Below are 20300 nucleotides of genomic sequence, written 5' to 3'. Positions count from 1 at the left end.
GAGAAACTATTACAGTAATGATCCACTCTCCTGGTTTGAAACACATCCAGGATTCACTCATGTGCTCATCATCGTGATGACTCAAAGGACAGCCAAGACGTGAGGTGTCATATTGTTGTTAGACGCTCAGAGTAACCGTCTTCCTCCCCTGAACTCATTTCCATTATTGGCAGCCGCTCGATGCTGTCTTCAGAGACAGATCCATATAGCTTACAGTGTGCGTGCCAAATGTAATCCCCACTCATTACAGAATACAATCAGTGTGTGAAACCAGTTGAAGCCCCAGTAGAGAGACAAGAGGTTAACGTCCTCTTTGACACCCAATCTGCCCTCCTGCTCCTGACGTGTGGTGGCAAACAGACGGCAACACCCCGACTCCCACTCCATCTTCATACGGCCTTATCAATGCCTGCATTTGCAAAGTGTGCGTGAGTGTGTGTGTGTGTGTTTTCAGGGGGGGCGTCTCGCTTCACAGCCTCAAAATTAATAGGGGGCCCCTCATTATGGAGGAAGGGGTGAGACAAAGAGGTGTGTGTGACAGAGGGGGGGCGCAGGAGCGGTGGATTCTTATATAATGAGGGCGGTGGAGAGGAATGAGATGATGTATGTGAAAGTGAACTCCAGTCTGATTGCAGCACACTGCAGCGCTCTTATTGCTCTACGCTCACACCGTGAGGGGCTGAATCCAAGCGGAGAGGAGCCGTCAGGAGAAAGAGGAAATTAGTTAGCCCCTTAAAAGCAGCTCTGGCTCTCCCTTCACCCTCTCTTATTTCTTCCCCTGCCTCCATCCCCGGGGAGGCTGGGTAACAGCCAATCTCATTGAGAGGCAGATCAATAAAGAGATATATTGTCATCTTGCTGCACCACCCTCTTAATCAATTAATCCATAATAGAATTCATTCAGTGCAGCGTCTTAAAGGGCCAGCCCTCCCATTACCAGCCGTGGGTCAGAGAAGGTGCAGACATGTAGGGGTCTCATCACTCCTATCGGGGCGGGGGAACTGGAACATGTTCAGACACTGAGGCACAGACACAGGTGATTCCTTCTTAATGGTGTTTCCAGGACGTATGCTTTCATCATGAACAGCTCTGCCTGATGAGTTATTATCCTCGCTCTGCTGCACCATTACATACTCAGACACTTGCATTTAGCAGCATGTGCTGCGGCTGATGCTATCACAACACTGTGTGCTCTTATTCTCTGCAGCAGCTGCTACAAACACATACTAACTTACATTGTGCTCAAACATCAGACTGGGACTTGGTGAAAATGACCTTTTTTTGCACTAACAGCCATGAGTGACTTTCCTCCCTCAGTTTTCTCAGCTCTGATTCTAAGCATGCAAAATGAGCGCTTGATTACTCCCAACACTATCAGAGCTGCCATCGCTGCTGCTTATAGATGTTAATGGTGATTTATGTGCAGGAAGGAAATGTTTAAAGGATGTGGCCCATCTATTTGTGGTCAGAGTACTGTACCTTCATGGTGTTTGGGAACAAATGGACTTTGTTTGGTGTTCCTCGTTGAACAAGAGGAGCCTTTTCTTCAGATCAGTATTTCAAAAAATACTCAGGTCAGTGAAAGTGTTAAGCAAATACAAAAATAAGCTCCAGGACTATTGTTTTTCTTGAACCATAGGAAATTTAACTGATTCTGAGAAGGTCCATTAGTCAGAGGGCATGCTAGTCCAAAAAGTCAGAAAGCCCATTAGTCAGAAGGCCTGGTAATAAGATGGTCCTTCAATCAGAAGGCCTGTTAGCCAGAAAGCCTGTTAGACAAAAGATCTGTTAGTCAGATGGCCTGTTAGCCAGATGGCCTGTCCTTTAGTCAGAATGCTTTTTAGTCAGAAGGCCTGTATGTCAAAAGGCATGTTAAGTCAGAGGACCTGTTAGTAAGAGGCCTGTTAGCCAGACAACCTATTGGTCAAAAGGTCCTTTAGTCTGAAGCTGTTAAAAAAGAGAGCCTGATAGGCCCCGTTTACACGGAGACTCCTGCAACAATTCTTCCTTTGCGTTTCCAATAGCCACCTGCGTTTACATGAGGACGGCGTGAAAACGATCCGCGTTCATACGACTCCAGGAGGAGAAGTCATTTCTTCTGTTCTTTCTTTTTCTGCTGTTTTGTTGTGTGAGACGGTCGGCAATCCATCCATGACGCGTTTTACCGCTACCTACTGAAACTGTGAGTGCGCATGCGGTGACGTCAGCGTTTCACCCTGAAACGCTCTGCTCTGTGTTTACACGAAGCTGGATGGAGGAGCAGATTCAGATCTTTCCACTCTGGGGAGCGTTTTCAAAAGACTGTGTTTTCACTGAAAACGCAACGTGGTCTCATCTAAACGGGAGGCCAAAACGCAACGAAATGTTTGCTGAATTGACTGTTTTCAGCGTCATGTAAACGGGGCCTGAGTTAGAAGGTCCTTGTCAGAGGGCCCATTAGCCATAAAATCAGAAGGCCTGGCAGTCAGAAAATAGTTTGGATTAAGTTGATAATCTGAAATCCAAACTACTTTTCTGACTAATGGGCCCTCTGACAATAAGTTTGGCTCAGGAGTCCCTTCTTTGATATGATGACTTTCAGACCATCACTTGTTTTTTAATAAGATAATAAAGTGACGCATCATCCTAGTGGAGAATGACTCTGCAGTTCCAGCCTCAACTTAAATGATTAATACTTCTGCATCCACCCACTTCCTCCAATCACTTCTGGAGCTGACAAGCAAAGGGAGACTGGTGTAATCGCTCCAAACGGCACTTCCGGGCGCTCATTCCTCCTCCTCTGCAAATGAAGTTCGGTATTTGAGGAAACTCAGACGTGTGACGCCCTTTCTTCTTTATGAAAGCGTTAAATCAGCTCTGAACTCTTTGGGATAATGGGAGTGCTTGTGGTGGCAGCACGGGCTCCGCATAAAGAAATAAGCAGTGCAGAGGTCAGGCATACATTATAGTCTCAATTCACTTAAAGTCAGTTCTTTATTTATGAACACGAGCCCAGCTAGCTCAAGGCATTATGCAGGAAAACTAGTTTTTCTTCTTTCTAAGATCCATGATACATTTTGTAATTTGAAATCCCAGCTGTCTCAGAGTGTCTGTGGGGATAACATGCAGGAGATTTAGAAATTCTAAAAACGATTTTGCGGATCATTTCTGAGCAAAGCAAAAAAAGAAGACATTTCTAGTAGAGAAATGCTCAGGTTTGATTTCAAACGCTGATCTAAAAAGATGAGACAATTAACTCTGTGAACCTTTCAGATTAATGAGACTCTGGATCACAGAGTCTGTCTCCAAACAGTGTTTCCTGGAAACGTCCTAATGCCTCTGGATTTCTTTACAATACATCCAGATTAATGGGAAACCACCTCATATATCTGAGCCTCTCCGCGCGCGTGTGTGTGTGTGTGTGTGTGTGTGTGTGTGTGTGTGTGTGTGTGTGTGTGTGTGTGTGTGTGTGTGTGTGTGTGTGAGTGTGAGTGTGAGTGTGTGTGTGTGTGCACAGCGAGCATCATGTTATGATGCATGGCTCAGCTGCTGGCGTGCAGAGACAGCAGCAAACCTCTGCACTGATGGGCTGTCTCTGTAATTCTCCACCTAATGTGGATAATTAGTCTAAATTCATGGAGTGCTTGATTCCTCTGACAGCTCGGCCAAATGTTTGACAAAGGCTCGAGAGCAGCAGCATCAGTCACAGGCGAGCGGAAATGCGTTTAGTGGAGGGCCTCATCATGTTTTATTCAATCATAGAGCAATGCTCAATTAATCAGTTTCTTCAATTAAATTAAACATGTACATGCATTAAACATGAAAGAAGTATCAGGGGTGTTTAAGCACTGATCTCCTCTCTGCACTCCCCAAAAGACTGAGTGTTTCTCTCACCCCTCTGCAGCAGCAGCAGCAGCAGCAGCAGAGCAGCAGCAGCAGCAGCAGCAGCAGCAGAGCAGCAGCAGCAGCAGCAGCAGCAGCAGCAGTCTGTGTGACATTAGTGATGTGGAAATCCTCCCTTTAATATTAAAACCCTCTGTGACAGAACCTGTACGAGCTCATCTCAGCATGGGCTGCTTGGCGTGAACCATCATCCAATGCATTCCTATAAATGTCAAGGGCTGTGTGTTTACCAGGTCTGTCTGACCCCTAATATTTATTCAGCCCCACTCTGCCCAATCACTCCTTATTGCTTCACGGCAGAATCCAGCCTCTCAGCATGTCAAGTCTCATCGGCTGCAGTTTTCCGTATCTCCTGGCACGCGTAATATTGCTTTTCGCTTCCCATCAACAGCCAGGCAGAGGTAGTGCTCAGATAAATAGTGACATTTTGCAGTGGTGTGTGATGTTTGTTTGTGTGTGTGTGTCTCAGTTGCCTGAGTTATTTCCATCTCTTGATTTGTACACACAGCGCCTCAGCCGGCACGATCAAAGGTCTTCACGTGTAAGACAAATTTGCATTTGGACTCAGACCCCTGCTGGCATTATTTATGCCTCTTTGGTTTAGTTTTAGCTTGAGATAAATGTTGACATTTGCACCAGATCGGATAATGTGACTCCAATAAAAGAAGGTTTCTGCTAAACAGATCTGCAGATTAAAAAGTCTCTGATGCCTTTTCCAACAAACACTTGTCTCTGTTTTGTGTATGGTCCACCTTCCTAATGGCTCAAAGATAAAAAAGCATTTGACGAGGGTTGGTGTTAAGTTCAAATTTAAAAAGCGAAGCTAATGCAGAAGTTTCTCTAACTGAGACTGTGGTCTGTACCTGTACCCACTGTGACTGAGTATAAATCTGGCCGACACGCCACCATCCTCTCTCATAAAAAAGCTAAGGGCCTCAGTGAGCAATAACATGCTGCATTGGAGACGGGTTTTGGGGCCAAGGCAGAGGCAGTCTGGCTGTAGGAGCTGCAGAATTTTCAACACAGATTGAAAATCAGACATCCTCTCTGTGGGTCAGGTCCAGTTGAACAGGTTCTGGACCACTTTCGTGGGAAGTTTGATGACTCTTGGTGTTGGTGTTTGTTACACTTCCTGGTTTCTTGGTCAACAGAGCCATCAATCCCCTCTTTCAGCAGCAAAAATCAAATTACTGACAGAAATCATACATCCGAAAGCTGCCCCCTTCTGGCTGTTAGGCTTCATGACCTGTAGCCAGACAGTAGGGGGAGCTCCACCTGTTTTAGGGGAGCTGTTGTGGCGTCCATCTCCTTCTTTGGTGTACGACTGGAACCTGTATTGATATATCCACCCAACGTGGACGGCATGATGTGCTATTTGAGTGACGAACATGAAGGGATGCTGAATGTTGTGGCTACTTGTGACTGACAGGTCCCACCTGCTGTCTTCCTTATGGCTTAGAGAGCAAGATGACCGACAGTGGTCAAAATAGCAAAGTGCTAACAACACCTGTTCTAAGGTCACAGTGGTTAAATAGAGGTTACTCTTGTTTACATAATACTTTAAGCTGGTACTTGGTACTTTATCCCAATGCTGGATGTTCAGACTAAATGTGCAGATTTTCAATTCTCTACATATTCATACACTGAATAAATCTCTGAATCTGCCTGTACACTGGTCAAAATGCTCTGCTCTGGAAAAAAAGCACAAGCTCTTCATGGGATTGTCACAAGATCTTCACAAAACTTGAGGATCTCTTGACTGGGTCATGCCACATTAGACAGACGGGCCTCAAACACCAAGCCCATAGCCAGGCCTCCAATAAGCCTCCAGTGAGCAAACCACTCAGAGGGAAGGGGGTTTTTGAAGTGGGGAGTCTTAAAGAGACAGCACCTGAAATGAAGCGTTTCAGACAGAGGCTGAAATAAAGGTTTTCTTAAAAGATTATCTAGATTTGAATCATATTAAGCTCCAACAGGGGCACCAGAGGGACGGAATACAGACTAAAGACAAACAAAAAACAAACAAACAAACAAACAAACAAACCCCTCTCTGAGTCCTCTATTAAATTGGCATTCAAATACAATCCCATGATTATCTAAAATATTATCTGATCTTCCAGCCTTTATAAACTACCAGGGGTGCCCCTCAAACATGATAAACATGTAGTCCAGTAACAAGCTGCTATTTACTGTAAGGATTTCTTCAGTATAATGATCTAGATGTCCCCAACAACTCATTTAAATTCCACAGTGAGACTTATTTCCAATACTTATGTTTCTTAATGATGCTATGAGGATGATCTGTTTTAATTGCACTCCCTCGCCACCTTGTGGTCCAGAGTCTCACACACTGTCATAAATGACTTTTAGCGAGGCGTGTGTTTGTTTTGGAGTTAAAAGGAGATCAGATCAAAACAAATTTTCTTTGGTCAAGACAACTTTTTACTGGATACAACACGCAGAGGTAAGGGACTGATCAGTGCAGTTATATAGAGCTACAGTTTGAAACATGACATCAAGCAAACGTTGTAGTAGCCAGCCAAATGTAGCGCTATTGGCTATCACTTTAATAGCTGTCTCTATTGAGAGCAGCTGGCAGCCCAGTGCTCCAAGGCCTGGACCACACACATATGATCAGTGGAGATTGCTCTAAGACTGCAAGGGAAGCTCAGCTTCCCCTAAAATGTCCCTAAAAAGTGTTGATATGTTCTGCTGTGTGAACATTTCATTGACTAAATCTGCGCTAGAATTCCTTCATCTTTAGTTCAGAATCAGCTCCTATCACAGGTAACTGGCTCCACCTCCTTCTCATTCATCCCCGCAGCGTCTCAGCGCTTTAACACAGTCGGACGCTGAGCATCTTCAGCAGGGAAACATAGAGTGGGTTGTTCCACTGTGGAAACTGGACGGTCATTGGATAAACGCTGGGCTTTGTCCCGCCCTCGAATGCTCAGCATCTCTGGGGGTCTATGAGACTGTGGGCTGGCCTGGACACTGAGCTTCTACATGATGATTGGATGATCTGTCTGAGGCTGAATCCCTTTTTGATTGACAGTGAAATGAGCCAGTCAGCCATCTTGAAGTATAACCCTCCACCGGAGCATCTTATCAGTTTTACAGTCAGTTGTTGTGGACTGATCCAGAGGCTTTATCGATCCCCAGTGAGTTTACCTTTCTTTAAAACGACGAGCGTTGTGTTTAAAGATTCTCTCTCTTTTCACCAATAAGCAGCTACAGCTGTGGAGCTTCTCCCCCTGTCACTCACACTTATAGCCTGTCGTAGTCTCATGTAGCAGGTCCAGCTGCTAACAAGCTGACACGGAGGGTAGAGCTTACGTTTAAATAAATAAAAAATTCTATGATGTAGGCCAGAAGAAAATTAGCTTCCCCTCCTTGACTAACCAGCAACTGCCACTGGTGTATGGATCTTTTTCCTCGTTTAAAAAGAAAAAATCTCTGTCCACACCACAGAAATATCTCTGTCTATAGGAAGAGGCAAAACTGAAAACGATCCCCTCTGAAGCCTGCAGTGCCACACCTGGCTGATAAGTGGTGGATTAGCACAATGTGAAAACCATAGAAAGAGAAGGGTATGAGCATGCCCAGTCATAAACAGGAAGAAGAAGCAGTCGATGGAGTAATGAGATGGTGAAAAAAAACAAAACAAATAAAACTGAGTCGTTTGTGTGAACGGACAATGACAGTGGGACAGTCTAATAATACTGCGTGTGGCAGACACCGACGTTGCGCAGCAGTGGGGGGCCCTCGATGCAACACATTACGTTTATCTATAGAGCTGTGATGAGGGCAAAAAGTGCAAAGAATACAGAAATAGCATGGTAAATGTCGGCCATCGTTCTTGTTGTTGGCAACCGTTGCTACAGTGACTTGTTGCTAGGCGCTTGATGTCATCGCGTCAACATCAGCTCTCCATTACGGATCCACTCAACTGGATATTGTTTTATTGCTTCACTTTTTATCCGTTTTAAAAAATCTCTGTTTATGTGGGTGAAATCGATGTGTTTGTGTGGTTGAGAGGCCCTGTTGGACAGAAAAATGTGCGTTAGGAATACATCCATATTCATGTGGCCCAGGCCTAAGACATGTCTGTAATTTGTAACGTTAGTGAATCCTGGTTATGTCCTACCAGTCACCAAGCAGAGCTAACGTAACCTCACTCTTCATTTTATTGATAGACTCTCAAGTTTGAACAGACCACCACAGAATAACTGCTGACTGTGGGTTGGAGTCAACATTAGCACAAACAGATTAGCTCCTGTGTTAGCCTTTAGCTGGTGCTCTATCTCTCTCCTGTTTCTCTTCCTTCTGCTCTTCTGTCCTTTTTCTCTCTGACAGTTAGGCTCCAGTGTCCACCATCACTACTAAACTAATCACAGAAATCGTTTTCAGCAGAGAAAAACACAGATCTCTGTGTTTTATCTCTTCTCTCCACTAAACTTTGTCAACCGACGCAGCGGTCCTGATGGACTAGAACTTAAAGCTGAGAAATAGCTATTAAAAACAGCCTCTAACCAGCAAAATTGGTGCTGGTAATCTCATTTTAAAGTGTGGATTAAGATTAGACATGTATCATATAAAATCACTTTCAAACTCCTCACAGCCCCTTTAAAATGTGTAATGTGTTAAACAGGATTAATGGTGTCCAAATGGAAACTACACTATCTCTGTGTCAGCGGGGAATACTGTTGTGATCATGACGGAGAGTAAAACAAAATCATGATGAAGATAAGTGCCCCGTTTGAAGGAGGAAAGTCTACATGGCTTTCTTCTCGCCTCCCAATGACTGAGTGCTCTGGCCCTTTAAAAGATCCTGGAGACGCCAAGTCCGACAAAAGAAACCACCAGGAGACCGGAAGTGTGGCAGACGAGCCTCCAATGTAAGACCACTACAGTGAAAGATTCAGTGGATTCTACCAACCGAGTTTAAAAAATTAGAAAAATACATTAAGAAAAAAAACCCTTTTTTTCTCATAAGAAACATCAATTTCTATTTGATTCATGAAAAACGTCTGTCAAAAAGATTTGAAATGAAGATAAAAACTGAAAAGTTTGAACCCAACCAGTTTTCCTCCTACAAAGCATTATGAAAAATAGTGTTGCCTAGTCCTTACAGCATTAAGACCAAAAAACGATTTTTTTTTGTTAACATTGAAACCCATGTATAACTGAAATGGTTTTCCTTATTTGTTCAGGTGGTGCACTTTGAACTGATCCTTGGCTTTATTTCACCTGGAAATGTGAGCGGAAAAATACCTTTTGTTTTAATCAAAATTGTTTGTTTGTTTCAAATTTATTAATTCAAAAATTCAAAAATTCATTTATTTTTCGGCGATGTTGGCCTCTCCTTGGCTTTTGTTGTGAAAGTCTTACCGGAAGCTATCCATCCACTGCCGTGCCGCTTGACGGTGCCGTGTTGTGGGCTGCAGGAGCAAGTAGAGCGTGCTGCTGAGCCGAGGCTGCTGAGCTGAGGCTGCTGTAGTCAGTCAGCGCAGGGAGCGGAGCGGAGGGAGCAGAAACTGTGGATACAGCAGAGATCTCACTGGTTCTGAAAGTGGACCTTTCTCCTTCACGTGATGGCCACGGTCTACTCTGGACTGTTTTGCCTCTGAAAGCCGGTTCCAGTTTTTCCTCCGTGACTTTATCGTGAGGACCCGTTGGGAGCGGACCCACCGGGCGCTGCCTGCCACTCAGCCGCCGCTCCCCTCATCACCAGCGGGTCGCTCCCCGCGCACTTTCCGCTGGGATTACCGGACGCGGACTCGGAGGGGGATAAGTTCGTGTGAGGATGTTAGAGTTTGTGAATGAATCCCACAGCGGCTGAGATGCTGCTCACAGAGTTTGGATGTTTTATCCCTTAGACGTTTGCTGTGTTTGGATTTATCCTCGCTGCTCCTGGACGGACGGGCAGTCTCTCAAACTGTGAAGAACAGTATCTGCCCATGAGACAGCAGCGTTTATAATGGATTACCGCCACACTTTGGTTCCCTTTGTGCTTTTATTTGCTCTCACCGCGTTCACACATGGTAAGTTTGTTGTTTGCAGATGGGCAGCCTGTATGATTCACACCACTGTTTGAAACGAACTCGGGGAGCCTGAAGACGCTCCAGAGAGGGGCCCCTCTTAGTAACAAGTAAACACCAGTAAATTCACTCATGCAAAGTTTATAGCTCACTTTAATTCTCCGGATTATTTAGCAGATTTATAGCTGATGCATGCACTCTCAGAAACATTTTGTTAAACGCTTTTTGAGCAGCCAAATCAAAACCATGGTTTTATTTACATCCAGAATCCCAATCCAACAAAATCTAACCCATCTCATGTAACCTTATGTTAGGATGGGTGGATACATGTAAAATTAGTATACTACATGTGAATGTGTGTGTGTAAGTGGTGTTAATCCAGCTGTATGATGTCATTTTAACGGGCATTTAAACCAGCAGACAGTAGAGCTGCCCATATGCAGCTTTACTGCGCGTCAGGCCCAGGGGACCTCAGACTCACACCAACATCTGCTCCCAGCAGAAAACACACTTTGCTGTGTTTGAGTCCTGCTCATTTATCTCCACACAGAGCCATCAGGACAGGTCCAAGCTCTCTCTTCATGGTGTTACAGTCAAACAGGCTGTTAACTGGTTTAACTGGGCTTCAGGAGAGGACTGTGTACGTGAGCATGGCAGGGTTGGGAGTTTGATTTCCTCCTCTCCTGAAATATGTATGGTTTCTTTCCCTCTGTAATGGATAAAAACCCCACCAGCTGCTGCTTGTTGATGTTGCACTCTTGTGTTTGCATTGTGTAGATGTAGGTTAGAGGCTTGTGTTGACTTTAGTATTTATATAATACGCAGATTTTTACTCCCAAGGCTGCTCATCGGCCTTGTTGTTGAGATTGTTTTAATGGCCGTCTAAAGATTTGAATACAGGGCCTTTAGTTAAAGCTGCTTTAACATCTCATCTGTGGGATACAATGAGGGAAGACACACTGTATTGCCTCTGAGGGGGAATGGCCTTGGGCAGCTGTGCTATATGCAGCTGCTTCCTTTCATACATTGTGTATTATGTGCCATCATATCTTAATGTATGTACAGATACACAACTAGGATATGAAATATGTTGAACAGTCATATTCATCATGGAGAAGGAGCAGGGATGGGCTCCAAATCAGCTACTTTTACAGTTACAGACCAGATGCTGTCTGTAGTACTGAGTACTGATTCATGTAAAATCAGACAGTTCCATGTTTTGGTACCTAAACACATCCTTGTGACTGTGAGAGAGGGGAAGAGTAGGTGGTTTTCCTACAAGGTATACACACAGCATTGTTTGTTGATATAGTGAAGAATAAATATGTTAAATTGAAAAAGATTTTATTATTAAACAAATTAATATTTGTTACCACATATAAACACACTAAAGTACCAAAAATTGGTACCGTTGAGTACTGATTGCCAGGTACTGGGCATCTGCACTGGATCGTGTCAGACATGAAAGGCACCCATCACTGAGAAGGAGGCATGACTGTGTCAATTTGATTTTGACATGTGAATGCAGTGATTGGATGGCAGCATGGGTTAACCAAACGCACAGAGTAAGGCACCTTTAAGGGTCTGATGATCCAGACTCTGACCCACAGCTCCTCCCTCCATCACTGACACAGCCCGTGGCCCACAGGCTCTTCATCACATACCTGTGTCTCTGTGTTCCTCACACACACACCCTCACTGCCAAGTACAAACGCTCGTGTTTCCCTGACGCGATGTGGTGGTATAGTTTGTGACAGCGTGGTGTCTTTGGGGTACACACCCTCTGCTGAGGCTCTTTTTTTTTAACAGGGCTGTGAACACTGGCTATGAACCAGCAGCATATGAACTCAGCATCTGTGGGAGCGCTCCTCCAGATGCTCCTCAGGGACTACAAAGGCTGGATTAAAGCCACTTCATTTTCACTTTAGCTAACAAACTGTGACTCTGGATAAAAAAAGCCTGTGCTGTTTTTAGCCACGGGTCGTAACATTTACATTCAAACACGCGCTTGTGTCAAAGTCTGACACTTTTATCTTGGATTAATCAGAGCTTCAGATTAGCTCCAGCTCAGACAAAATGACAACAAGAGCTTTATAAACCAGAGGAAGTGGAAGCAGCCCCCTCATGTGCAGCAGAGTCAGGCACAGGTCCTCACTCTGTTTGGTCAGTAAGGCGAGCCTGCAGTCTGAGCTGCTATTGTCACTCATCTCCATCAGCGTCCGTCTCCATCAGCCAACACCAGCAGCTCGTCAGCACGCCTTGTGTTTGCAGTGCGCCGCACTGAAGTGAGTGGAAGGCCGGCAGCTGCCTTGTTGTCTCATGAATGTCCCCCAAACAGAGCAGGACCCAGATCACACACACACACACACACACACACACACACACACACACACACACACACACACACACACAAACACACACACACACACACACACACAGACACACATACACACACACACACACACACACACACACACACACACACACACAAACACACACACACACACACACACACACACACACACACACACACACACACACACACACATACACACACACACACACACACACAAACACACACACACACACACACACACACACACACACATACACACACACACACACACACACACACACACACCTCCGATCCCACACTGCAGTAATTACAGCCTGAGCAACCAACTCGGTTTCCTCCAGAGAGGGAAGTGTGGCAGGCCGCGGCGTGGCTGAAATAGCACAATTACCAAGACGTCTCATTGTTCAAAGTCCTTTCTCTGCTTAATGAGCGTCTGCACATGAGGTATTTCTGACACCACGTCAGCCGCAGCCACTTACAGCTCAGGATGTGGGAGAGAGCTGGTCAAGGACAGGCTGAGTCACTTCAAACCCTTTGGTATTACAGGTTTCATCCTTCAGACCAAAACTTCCCCGGTCAGATCGTCATTTCACACAAAGAGAAAAGACGATCTGACTCTGGTTTGAAAGGAAGCTCAGAGAAATCTAACTGATGATTCGTTTGGTCTTTTAATGTTGATCCTTAGCTTAACCTGTTGGTTAATCCAGTCAGTGATGCCTGTGTGTGTGTGTGTGTGTGTGTGTGTGTGTGTGTGTGTGTGTGTGTGTGTGTGTGTGTGAGTCAGTTTTGGTTTTATGGTTGTACCAATCTTGAAGAAAGGACCATTTCTGTGATCTGTGCCGTGGTAACGAGGCTGAGCCGAGCAGTCGGGCTGTGATCTAGAGGAAGAACTGACGCCGTGACAAAGGTTACCCCGATGTGTAGCATCATTAGTTTGTCTTAAACACTTGAGTCATGTAGTCGGCTCCATTGTTGGTGTGACTGCCTCCTAACCAAACTGTGTGTGACTCACAACAGCCGAGCACGACAACAAACACCTCCTGTTTTTTTGTCTGTTGGCTCATTGACAACGTGTCTGTTTTTTCAGCAGACACAGAAAAGCTTTGTAGTCACAAACACTCAAACGCTGAGTGTACCTTCCTCCCCTCCCCCACCTGCCTGCCCATCTGTTCTCCACAGATCAATTAGGCTGTCGATAGCTCTGCAAACCCTGCTATGATACATGGAAATGAGCTGCATCTCCTGGAACAAGTGAATCCTAATTTACGTTGTCTGAAAAAAGCAGTGGGAAAGGCAGGGCGAGGAGGTAAACATCCTCTTCCTGTCATCACGGAGTGAGATGCGCTAATCTAACTCTGAAATGTCCGTTTGAAGATCCCTCATCTTTACTTTCTACACTCCTGGTTAGCTGACGTTTGAAAGAAGAGGCTTTAATCTTGAAACAGACACATCTCTGGGTCCCAAATATTCATTATACAACAGTTTGAAGACGCCTTATGATGCTTAATTAACTCAACATTTGTGCATTCAACTGCAGCAAATGAAAAACAAAATATGCCCCTTCACTTCCTGTTTCCAAACAGACCCACAGGCTGTTTTTCACAGCTTCAAACTCCATCTGAAAAACAAGGATGGCTCTTCTCCTAGCCAACCTTCCTGGCCCTCTGCTGCCACAGAGGGCCTCTGCTGCCACAGAGGGCCTCTGCTGCCACAGAGGGCCTCTGCTGCCACAGAGGGCCCCTGCTGCCACAGAGGGCCTCTGCTGCCACAGAGGGCCTCTGCTGCCACAGAGGGCCTCTGCTGCCACAGAGGGCCTCTGCTGCCACAGAGGGCCTCTGCTGCCACAGAGGGCCTCTGCTGCCACAGAGGGCCCCTGCTGCCACAGAGGGCCTCTGCTGCCACAGAGGGCCTCTGCTGCCACAGAGGGCCTCTGCTGCCACAGAGGGCCCCTGCTGCCACAGAGGGCCTCTGCTGCCTCAGAGGGCCAGGGTGAACCCTCAGATGGGTCATCACCAGCTTCTCCAGCGGGCACTGGAGAGACTAAAGAGAGTAGGAACTGTTTAGCAGCGGGCGCTGACAGGACGAGTCCGCCGGCCCCTCTGCTTAAAGGTCTTAAGTGTGACTGCCTGAGGGGTCCCGACACAATCCCGCCTGAGCCCCCGCCTCGGGCTGTAGACAGATGGATGGCCCCCAACATTAGTCCCAGTGGTTTTAGGAGGGCTGACCTCTCCGTCACCGGTCACATTACTGGATTGCACATGGAGCAAGGGGAAGGAGGCCGTGTGGAGCGCAGGGATCATTCAGATGCTAACAGCAAGTTGCAGGTGATGCATTTCATGTTGCATGCACAGAATCAGGAATAAAATAAAGAGACGTTTTCCTGACACACATGAATTCACACGCTGTGTCAAAACGTCCTCATTAAATACTGACTTCATCTCCAGAGGAGCAGCTTCCCTCCCAGCATCCTCTCCTCTCACAGGAACAGGACGCATCCATGCCGTCAGTCAAAAGCTCAGCGTGAAGGTGGAGCTGTTGTATGGGTGGTGACGTCTCATCTCCTACCTTACTTTGGGATGTGTTAGTGGTGAGATGACTCACTGATATAAAGCTCCATCGCTGAGCTCTGCAGGAGCAACAGCAGATTGTGAGCCGCGCAGTCTCAAAATGACCCTTCAGTGTTCAGCGGACCTTTTTAGCAGGAGCTGGATTATTCACAGGGCTCTCCTCATGCAAACAAAGCAGCTGGGTTCTTATGTTACAGCAGTTTCATGTGATAAATCAGCCTTCACCTGATGCTCTTTGGTGAGGTATCAGGGGCTGAAGGATGTGGCCAGTCACAACATTAAAGAGGGGGTGCTGTACTTTTGCATATTTTAAACATGGAGGGAAAACAGGGGTGAGTATAGGCAAGACCGTCATGATATGGTACACATCACGATACCTGGGTCACAATACCATAGTTTCATGATACATCGAGATATCAAAATATATTCTATATACTGATACACAGCGAACTAAAATACAGACGATGTAATACGCACAATTTGACCCAGAATTGACAGGACTAATTAAGTCAAAACTTTTTGATTGGAAACTTTTTTTCAGTCGTACATTTAACTTGACAACATAAAATGCATCAAGTTTGTCTCTGAAACTGCAGTGACATTACATCTTGCAAAGAAATTCAGTTGGTGAAACTGATAAATGTCAACTGGTGTAACCAGGGTTTCTAACAAAAAATCTGGTATTATGTAAAACGTTTCTATGATTTGATTTTTTTAAGTCTATTAAATGTAAAAAAAAAAAGACATTTAAAAGGATTTTAAACCAACTGACCCAAAACAGAGAAAACATTGATGTTTGTCATAATGACATGTTATCAAGTTTAGAAATGAAATATTTTAAATGTTCTTTGAGATTATATTTTTTATACAGTCTACGGGCAACATACAGTGGAGTAGCTCTTCAGCGCCATCTACCACAGTGGCGGTATAGAAGTCGTATTTAACTTCCAACTCAGCTAAAATATGAGTTGAAATATTGATATTGTATTGGAGGTCAAGGTATCGCAATATATCGTATCAATATTTTTTCACACCTCTTGCGGAAAAATGTCCAAACTTCTTAATCTTCATCTAGTGTAGAAATCTCTGAATCTGTCCGTGGACTGATGAGAGCAGACCGCTCTGAGAATGGAAGAGATCTCTGTGAGAGTTACTGAAATGATGAGGTCATCACAAACAGATCCCCTTACTGCAGGCGGGCCCCGCCTCTGACAGGCCTCTACGAGGCTCGCCAATTAGAATTAAGGGGGATATGGAGTGAGGATCCTTAAAGAGACAACAGGAAAAAAAAAAAAAAAAAATGATATTAGAGTTTTCTTAATCACTGGTGGGAGAAAAACAGAGATTTTTGAGCTGTAAACGTGTAAAGCTACTACCAGGAACAGAATAAAGACCAAAAAAGTGCTCAGTGCCCCCTCTTTAAGTTTTTTGAATCATTATATGTACTGTATGGAGGTGGCATGGTGCTGAGGTGGACTCATGTCAAAGTTTTTCATTCCACTGAAGTATAAAAACTATCATTTGGCCTCCCAGTGACCTAATGTCTGACTGGATTGATAGAAACAGTGAGAGCAGCCTAACCCCAGCTTTAATGAAGGATGATAAATACACCAACAGTAACTTGTATACCTCTATAATTCATCACAGTCATTAAGCAGTAAACCTCCATGCAGGGAGTCCCAGATGTTAAAGCAGATGTGTTTGTACTCAGGTGTAAACACTCTGAATAAGTCAGTATGGAGGGTGTTAATGGGAAGCTGCTGCAGAGGCAGGGTGGAGTGTGTTCTCCCGTCGTCAAAGAGGGAGCTCGCCATAACGTCACGCCAGCGGAAATGAAACCAGTCAAACCAGTAGAGCTGATGTGGCTCTGTCCTGATGATGCTCCCTCAGTGTTTTCAGTGCCATCGACAGTCTGTCTGTATGTGTCCTCAGTGTTTGGCCAGCCCTCTATCAGGAGCATACGTTTGTCATCAAGCCGTAGTGTGGAGACAGCGTGTCACTTCCTCTCTTTACCCTGCTCTGTGGGTCCACAGACTTTTCTGGGATTGTACTACGAAACTCTGCCGCTGAGTCAAAAAGCAAAGCCCCAGGGTACGTCTGCAGCTGCCACCGCCGTGACAGTCGGCAGCTCGAATGTTTTCATGAGAGGCTGCCACTTGAAAGCTGGGTGTGGGGACAGAGCCGGCTGATAATGGATCACTTTGGGCCTCGGTGTATCAAGGTGGTGCTGCAGCAGAGGGATTCTGACAGCGGCTGTGGGTGCTGTAATGGCTGGCTTTAGAGCTGACAGGGACAGCTCTCTCTGAGCAGTGACAGTCTCGGGGCAGCTCTTAGTTTGTGATGAGCAGAAGCACAAAAAGGGGCTGGGGGATAGCAGGCAGATAGAGTTTCAGCTGTTGATGACTGATGTGAAACGCTTATTACAGAAATGTGACTCAGGTTTTGAGGTAATTACAGGGTCTCTGCTTGTCAGCTGCTAAGTGCAACTCCACACAGAGCACCAGACGCTTTTGTGCGGTTTGGAGGGTTTGAAAGGATTTGACGTGAGAATCAATGTCTCTTGACGTCTCCTCAGCCCGATTTAAAGGATGCATGAATCTACTTCTGTCTTTGTGATAAAGGAGAGCTCTTTCAAACAAGTTTAAGACTTATCTGTATTTAAGAATCACTGTCTCGTCTTCTTTAAAGTGCACCATCATGAGAAAAAGATCATTTGAAGTTGAGATCATTTGGAGTTTGGGGTTCAGTACAAACTCATTGATCACTGGGGTGTCAGTGAGCCAGAGAGACTGTTGGCATAGACCAAGTGAAGGAAAGAAGAGTCTCATACAAACTGCTAACGGTCGGCTGATCTTTGGCCATCAAACAGGATTTGGCTCCTGATCCAGTTCAGAATCCACTTTTGAGTCTGTGTTTTCAGTCTTGCATGGTCAAGCACCAGCTTAAAGTGCTGCAGACACCCCTTAACACCAGGAGCAGCTGGTAGGAATGGGCCAAGCTAGCATCCAGCCTCATTGCTTTCTCAAACACACACCAAATGTCTCTGATTTTGCTCGTCTTTAACAGCTCGTGGCAGCTTCTGCTCCCATTCTCTTCTGTAGTGCAAATGAGTACCATGTGAAAGGACACGCCCCCTTTATTTGTCTATCATTGAGGCGCAGTGCATCCAGCCCAGAGGTGGTTGGTTTGTGGCCCATGACTGCAGCAGTTTGAGCACCAGCCAGCAGAAGAGTGAGCAGTTTGGGAGAGCCCAGGTGCTCTGAGGAAGCAGGTGAATGATTTACTTTACCTTTCCTTTTTCTTCCACGTCCTTGGAGTGGAAGGGGAATCATCCAAACACTGCTCTAAAAACACGCAGGGACAAACAGCAGAGTCACTGCTTTGTCACAGCCTCTTGGTTTCAAGGAAGGACTGCAGCTGTAAACCAGCACACTGCCCCTTCTTACTTCATATGACCACCGGCTGCTGCCTGGTCACACCAGTCTGCGGAGGTACCAACATGGAGGAATTGTTCTGGGTTGTGGCGCCTTCATTTGGTTTTGTCTCCCTCTGAAACTTAGAACAACCAATGAGAGGCCTAACAAACTCTGATTCACTTCCTGCCTTTAGCCTTGTTGTTGTTTCTCTTAGCTTGTAGCACTCATTAAATATCGGCTAGCATAACAAAACCCCCAAAGTTTGTGTTATTGCATTCGTCGTGCAGAGCAGCTTGTTTTACGTTGGTTTTACCATCAGTAACTATTCAGATCAGTCTTTTGTATGGGAGTGTACTGCTGCCACGCCAGAACAAATCAAACAGAACAAAACAAAACAAAAACACATCAGCATCATGTTGTTTTATCACATTGTGACAAGATACTAAATTGTCATCACTCATATTGTTTTACTCACGTTTGAATGGAGCAACTGTTCGGAGAATCAGTGTCACCGATCCAACTTTTCTAGTTCTGATACCGATACTGGTTCCTAGGCTTTGGGGTATCAACCAATACTGATACTGATCCAACATCAGTGTTAAAATAATAACCTGCATGTCTGACCGTGTGATAAGACTGGTAATGTTATGAGAACCTGTGGTTGATTATCATTTAAACATGAAATGTTTCAGTGTTTACCAGCACTAGCAAACCGCACAGTTGCTTTACTGTAATATCATGACACTTCTCACCTTAAAACGTGACACTGATGTGTTTGTTTTTTCTGGCGTGGCAACAATAAGCTTCTGTACTTCTGTGCTGTTAAGCCAAAAATCAACAAACACACGTTATCCAGAAATGCATCAAGCTCTTTGCTGCCCCAACAAATTAAGTCTTGACCTGAGTTCCTGATCTGTTAAACATTCCTGAGAGGGCGAAATAATAACCCCTCACACCAGGTCCCTGTGAAGAGACCTCACTGAGTCCCCTCCAAGGTCTCTGGTCCCTGGGAAAGTTTCTGACATCCAGTGTCAAACCCTAAAACACCAACATTGTAGGTTTTTTAACTCTGGATGACTTACTGGTTAAAAAATAAGTTAACACATTTAAGAGGAAGAACTCCCCGGTTTATTTTTCTGCGCTATCTTGGTTGTTTTCTTTCCGAGCCATGGACCCAGGAGCTCAGGAAGTCCCCGTCTGCAGCTCTCCCTCCCTCTCAGTGACTTGTGTGATCTGTATGTGGAGGGACAGATTGGAGCAGATAGCGAGCGGGCTCTGTGAGCGCAGACAAATCTAATAGAAGCTAATCTGGAAATAGGCTGCTGTGGGACAGGAAACCAAACAGCTGTGTAAGGCCACCCAAAATCAGTTAGGTGCCCGTCCTGGGCCCCCAGCGCCAAGCTGCTGCGCCTTCACTGATGAGCCTTAATGCAGGGGTTCCCACACTTTACCACACCACCTCAATGTTCAGTTCAGATGTTAGATAGCTTGGCAACAGGCGCAAACTGCCAGGTCCACACAGATCATGACATCTTCATCCTCATCCTCATCCTCATCCTTATCGTCACGCCAACATGTGAACAAAACAAAACAAAAACAAAAAACAAAATGTCTCATAATAAATAGAAAAGGACAATAATGCTAATAATAATAATTAGATCATTTTTTTACCTTCCCTCCAATTTTCTGAGGCCCCCCTTGTGCTCCCTAGCAGCCCCCAGGGGGCCACTGCCCCCACTTGGAAATGCCTTAATGGACTGATAATTGGTGATAACAAGTTGCGTAGTCATCAGCGTGTAACCAGCCTTATGAGACAAACGTTGATGAACTGCTCTCGTCTGTTCTGGATGTGAAACAGAAAATAAAAACGCGTGAAGCGAGGAAGAGAGAATCCTCAAAGCGTAGTTACCGCTCGCACTTTAAAGCGGTTTGCAGAAAGCTCTCCGTGGGCTCGGGTACTGCTGGGTGGCCAGAGTCAAACTGATAATTCTTGGCAGGGATGGTGATAACCTGGAGGATGTTGGACTGATTTTTATTT

At 45.4% G+C, this 20300-nt stretch overlaps 1 protein-coding gene across 3 annotated transcripts in view; it reads left to right on the top strand.

Annotated features, from left to right (window-relative positions):
• The window catches only part of robo3 (roundabout, axon guidance receptor, homolog 3 (Drosophila)), a 213670-nt gene that overhangs the window by 90968 nt on the left and 102402 nt on the right, over positions 1 to 20300 (top strand). Inside the window, exon 1 of one of the 3 annotated variants that reach the window (XM_074671881.1) lies at positions 9362 to 9926. The exons of the other annotated variants lie outside the window; for them this stretch is intronic. Coding sequence (XP_074527982.1) covers positions 9863 to 9926 — 64 coding nt within the window. The 5' untranslated portion in view covers positions 9362 to 9862. Of the gene's footprint in view, positions 1 to 9361; positions 9927 to 20300 lie in introns of those variants that run through there. 3 annotated transcript variants of the gene reach the window in all.

The sequence above is a fragment of the Halichoeres trimaculatus genome, unplaced genomic scaffold, assembly GCF_033239565.1.
Source record: "Halichoeres trimaculatus isolate MK-OKI-2021-1 unplaced genomic scaffold, fHalTri1.1 fHalTri1_scaffold_6, whole genome shotgun sequence".
NCBI lineage: Eukaryota > Metazoa > Chordata > Actinopteri > Labriformes > Labridae > Halichoeres > Halichoeres trimaculatus.
This window is presented reverse-complemented; position numbering and strand designations above follow the sequence as displayed.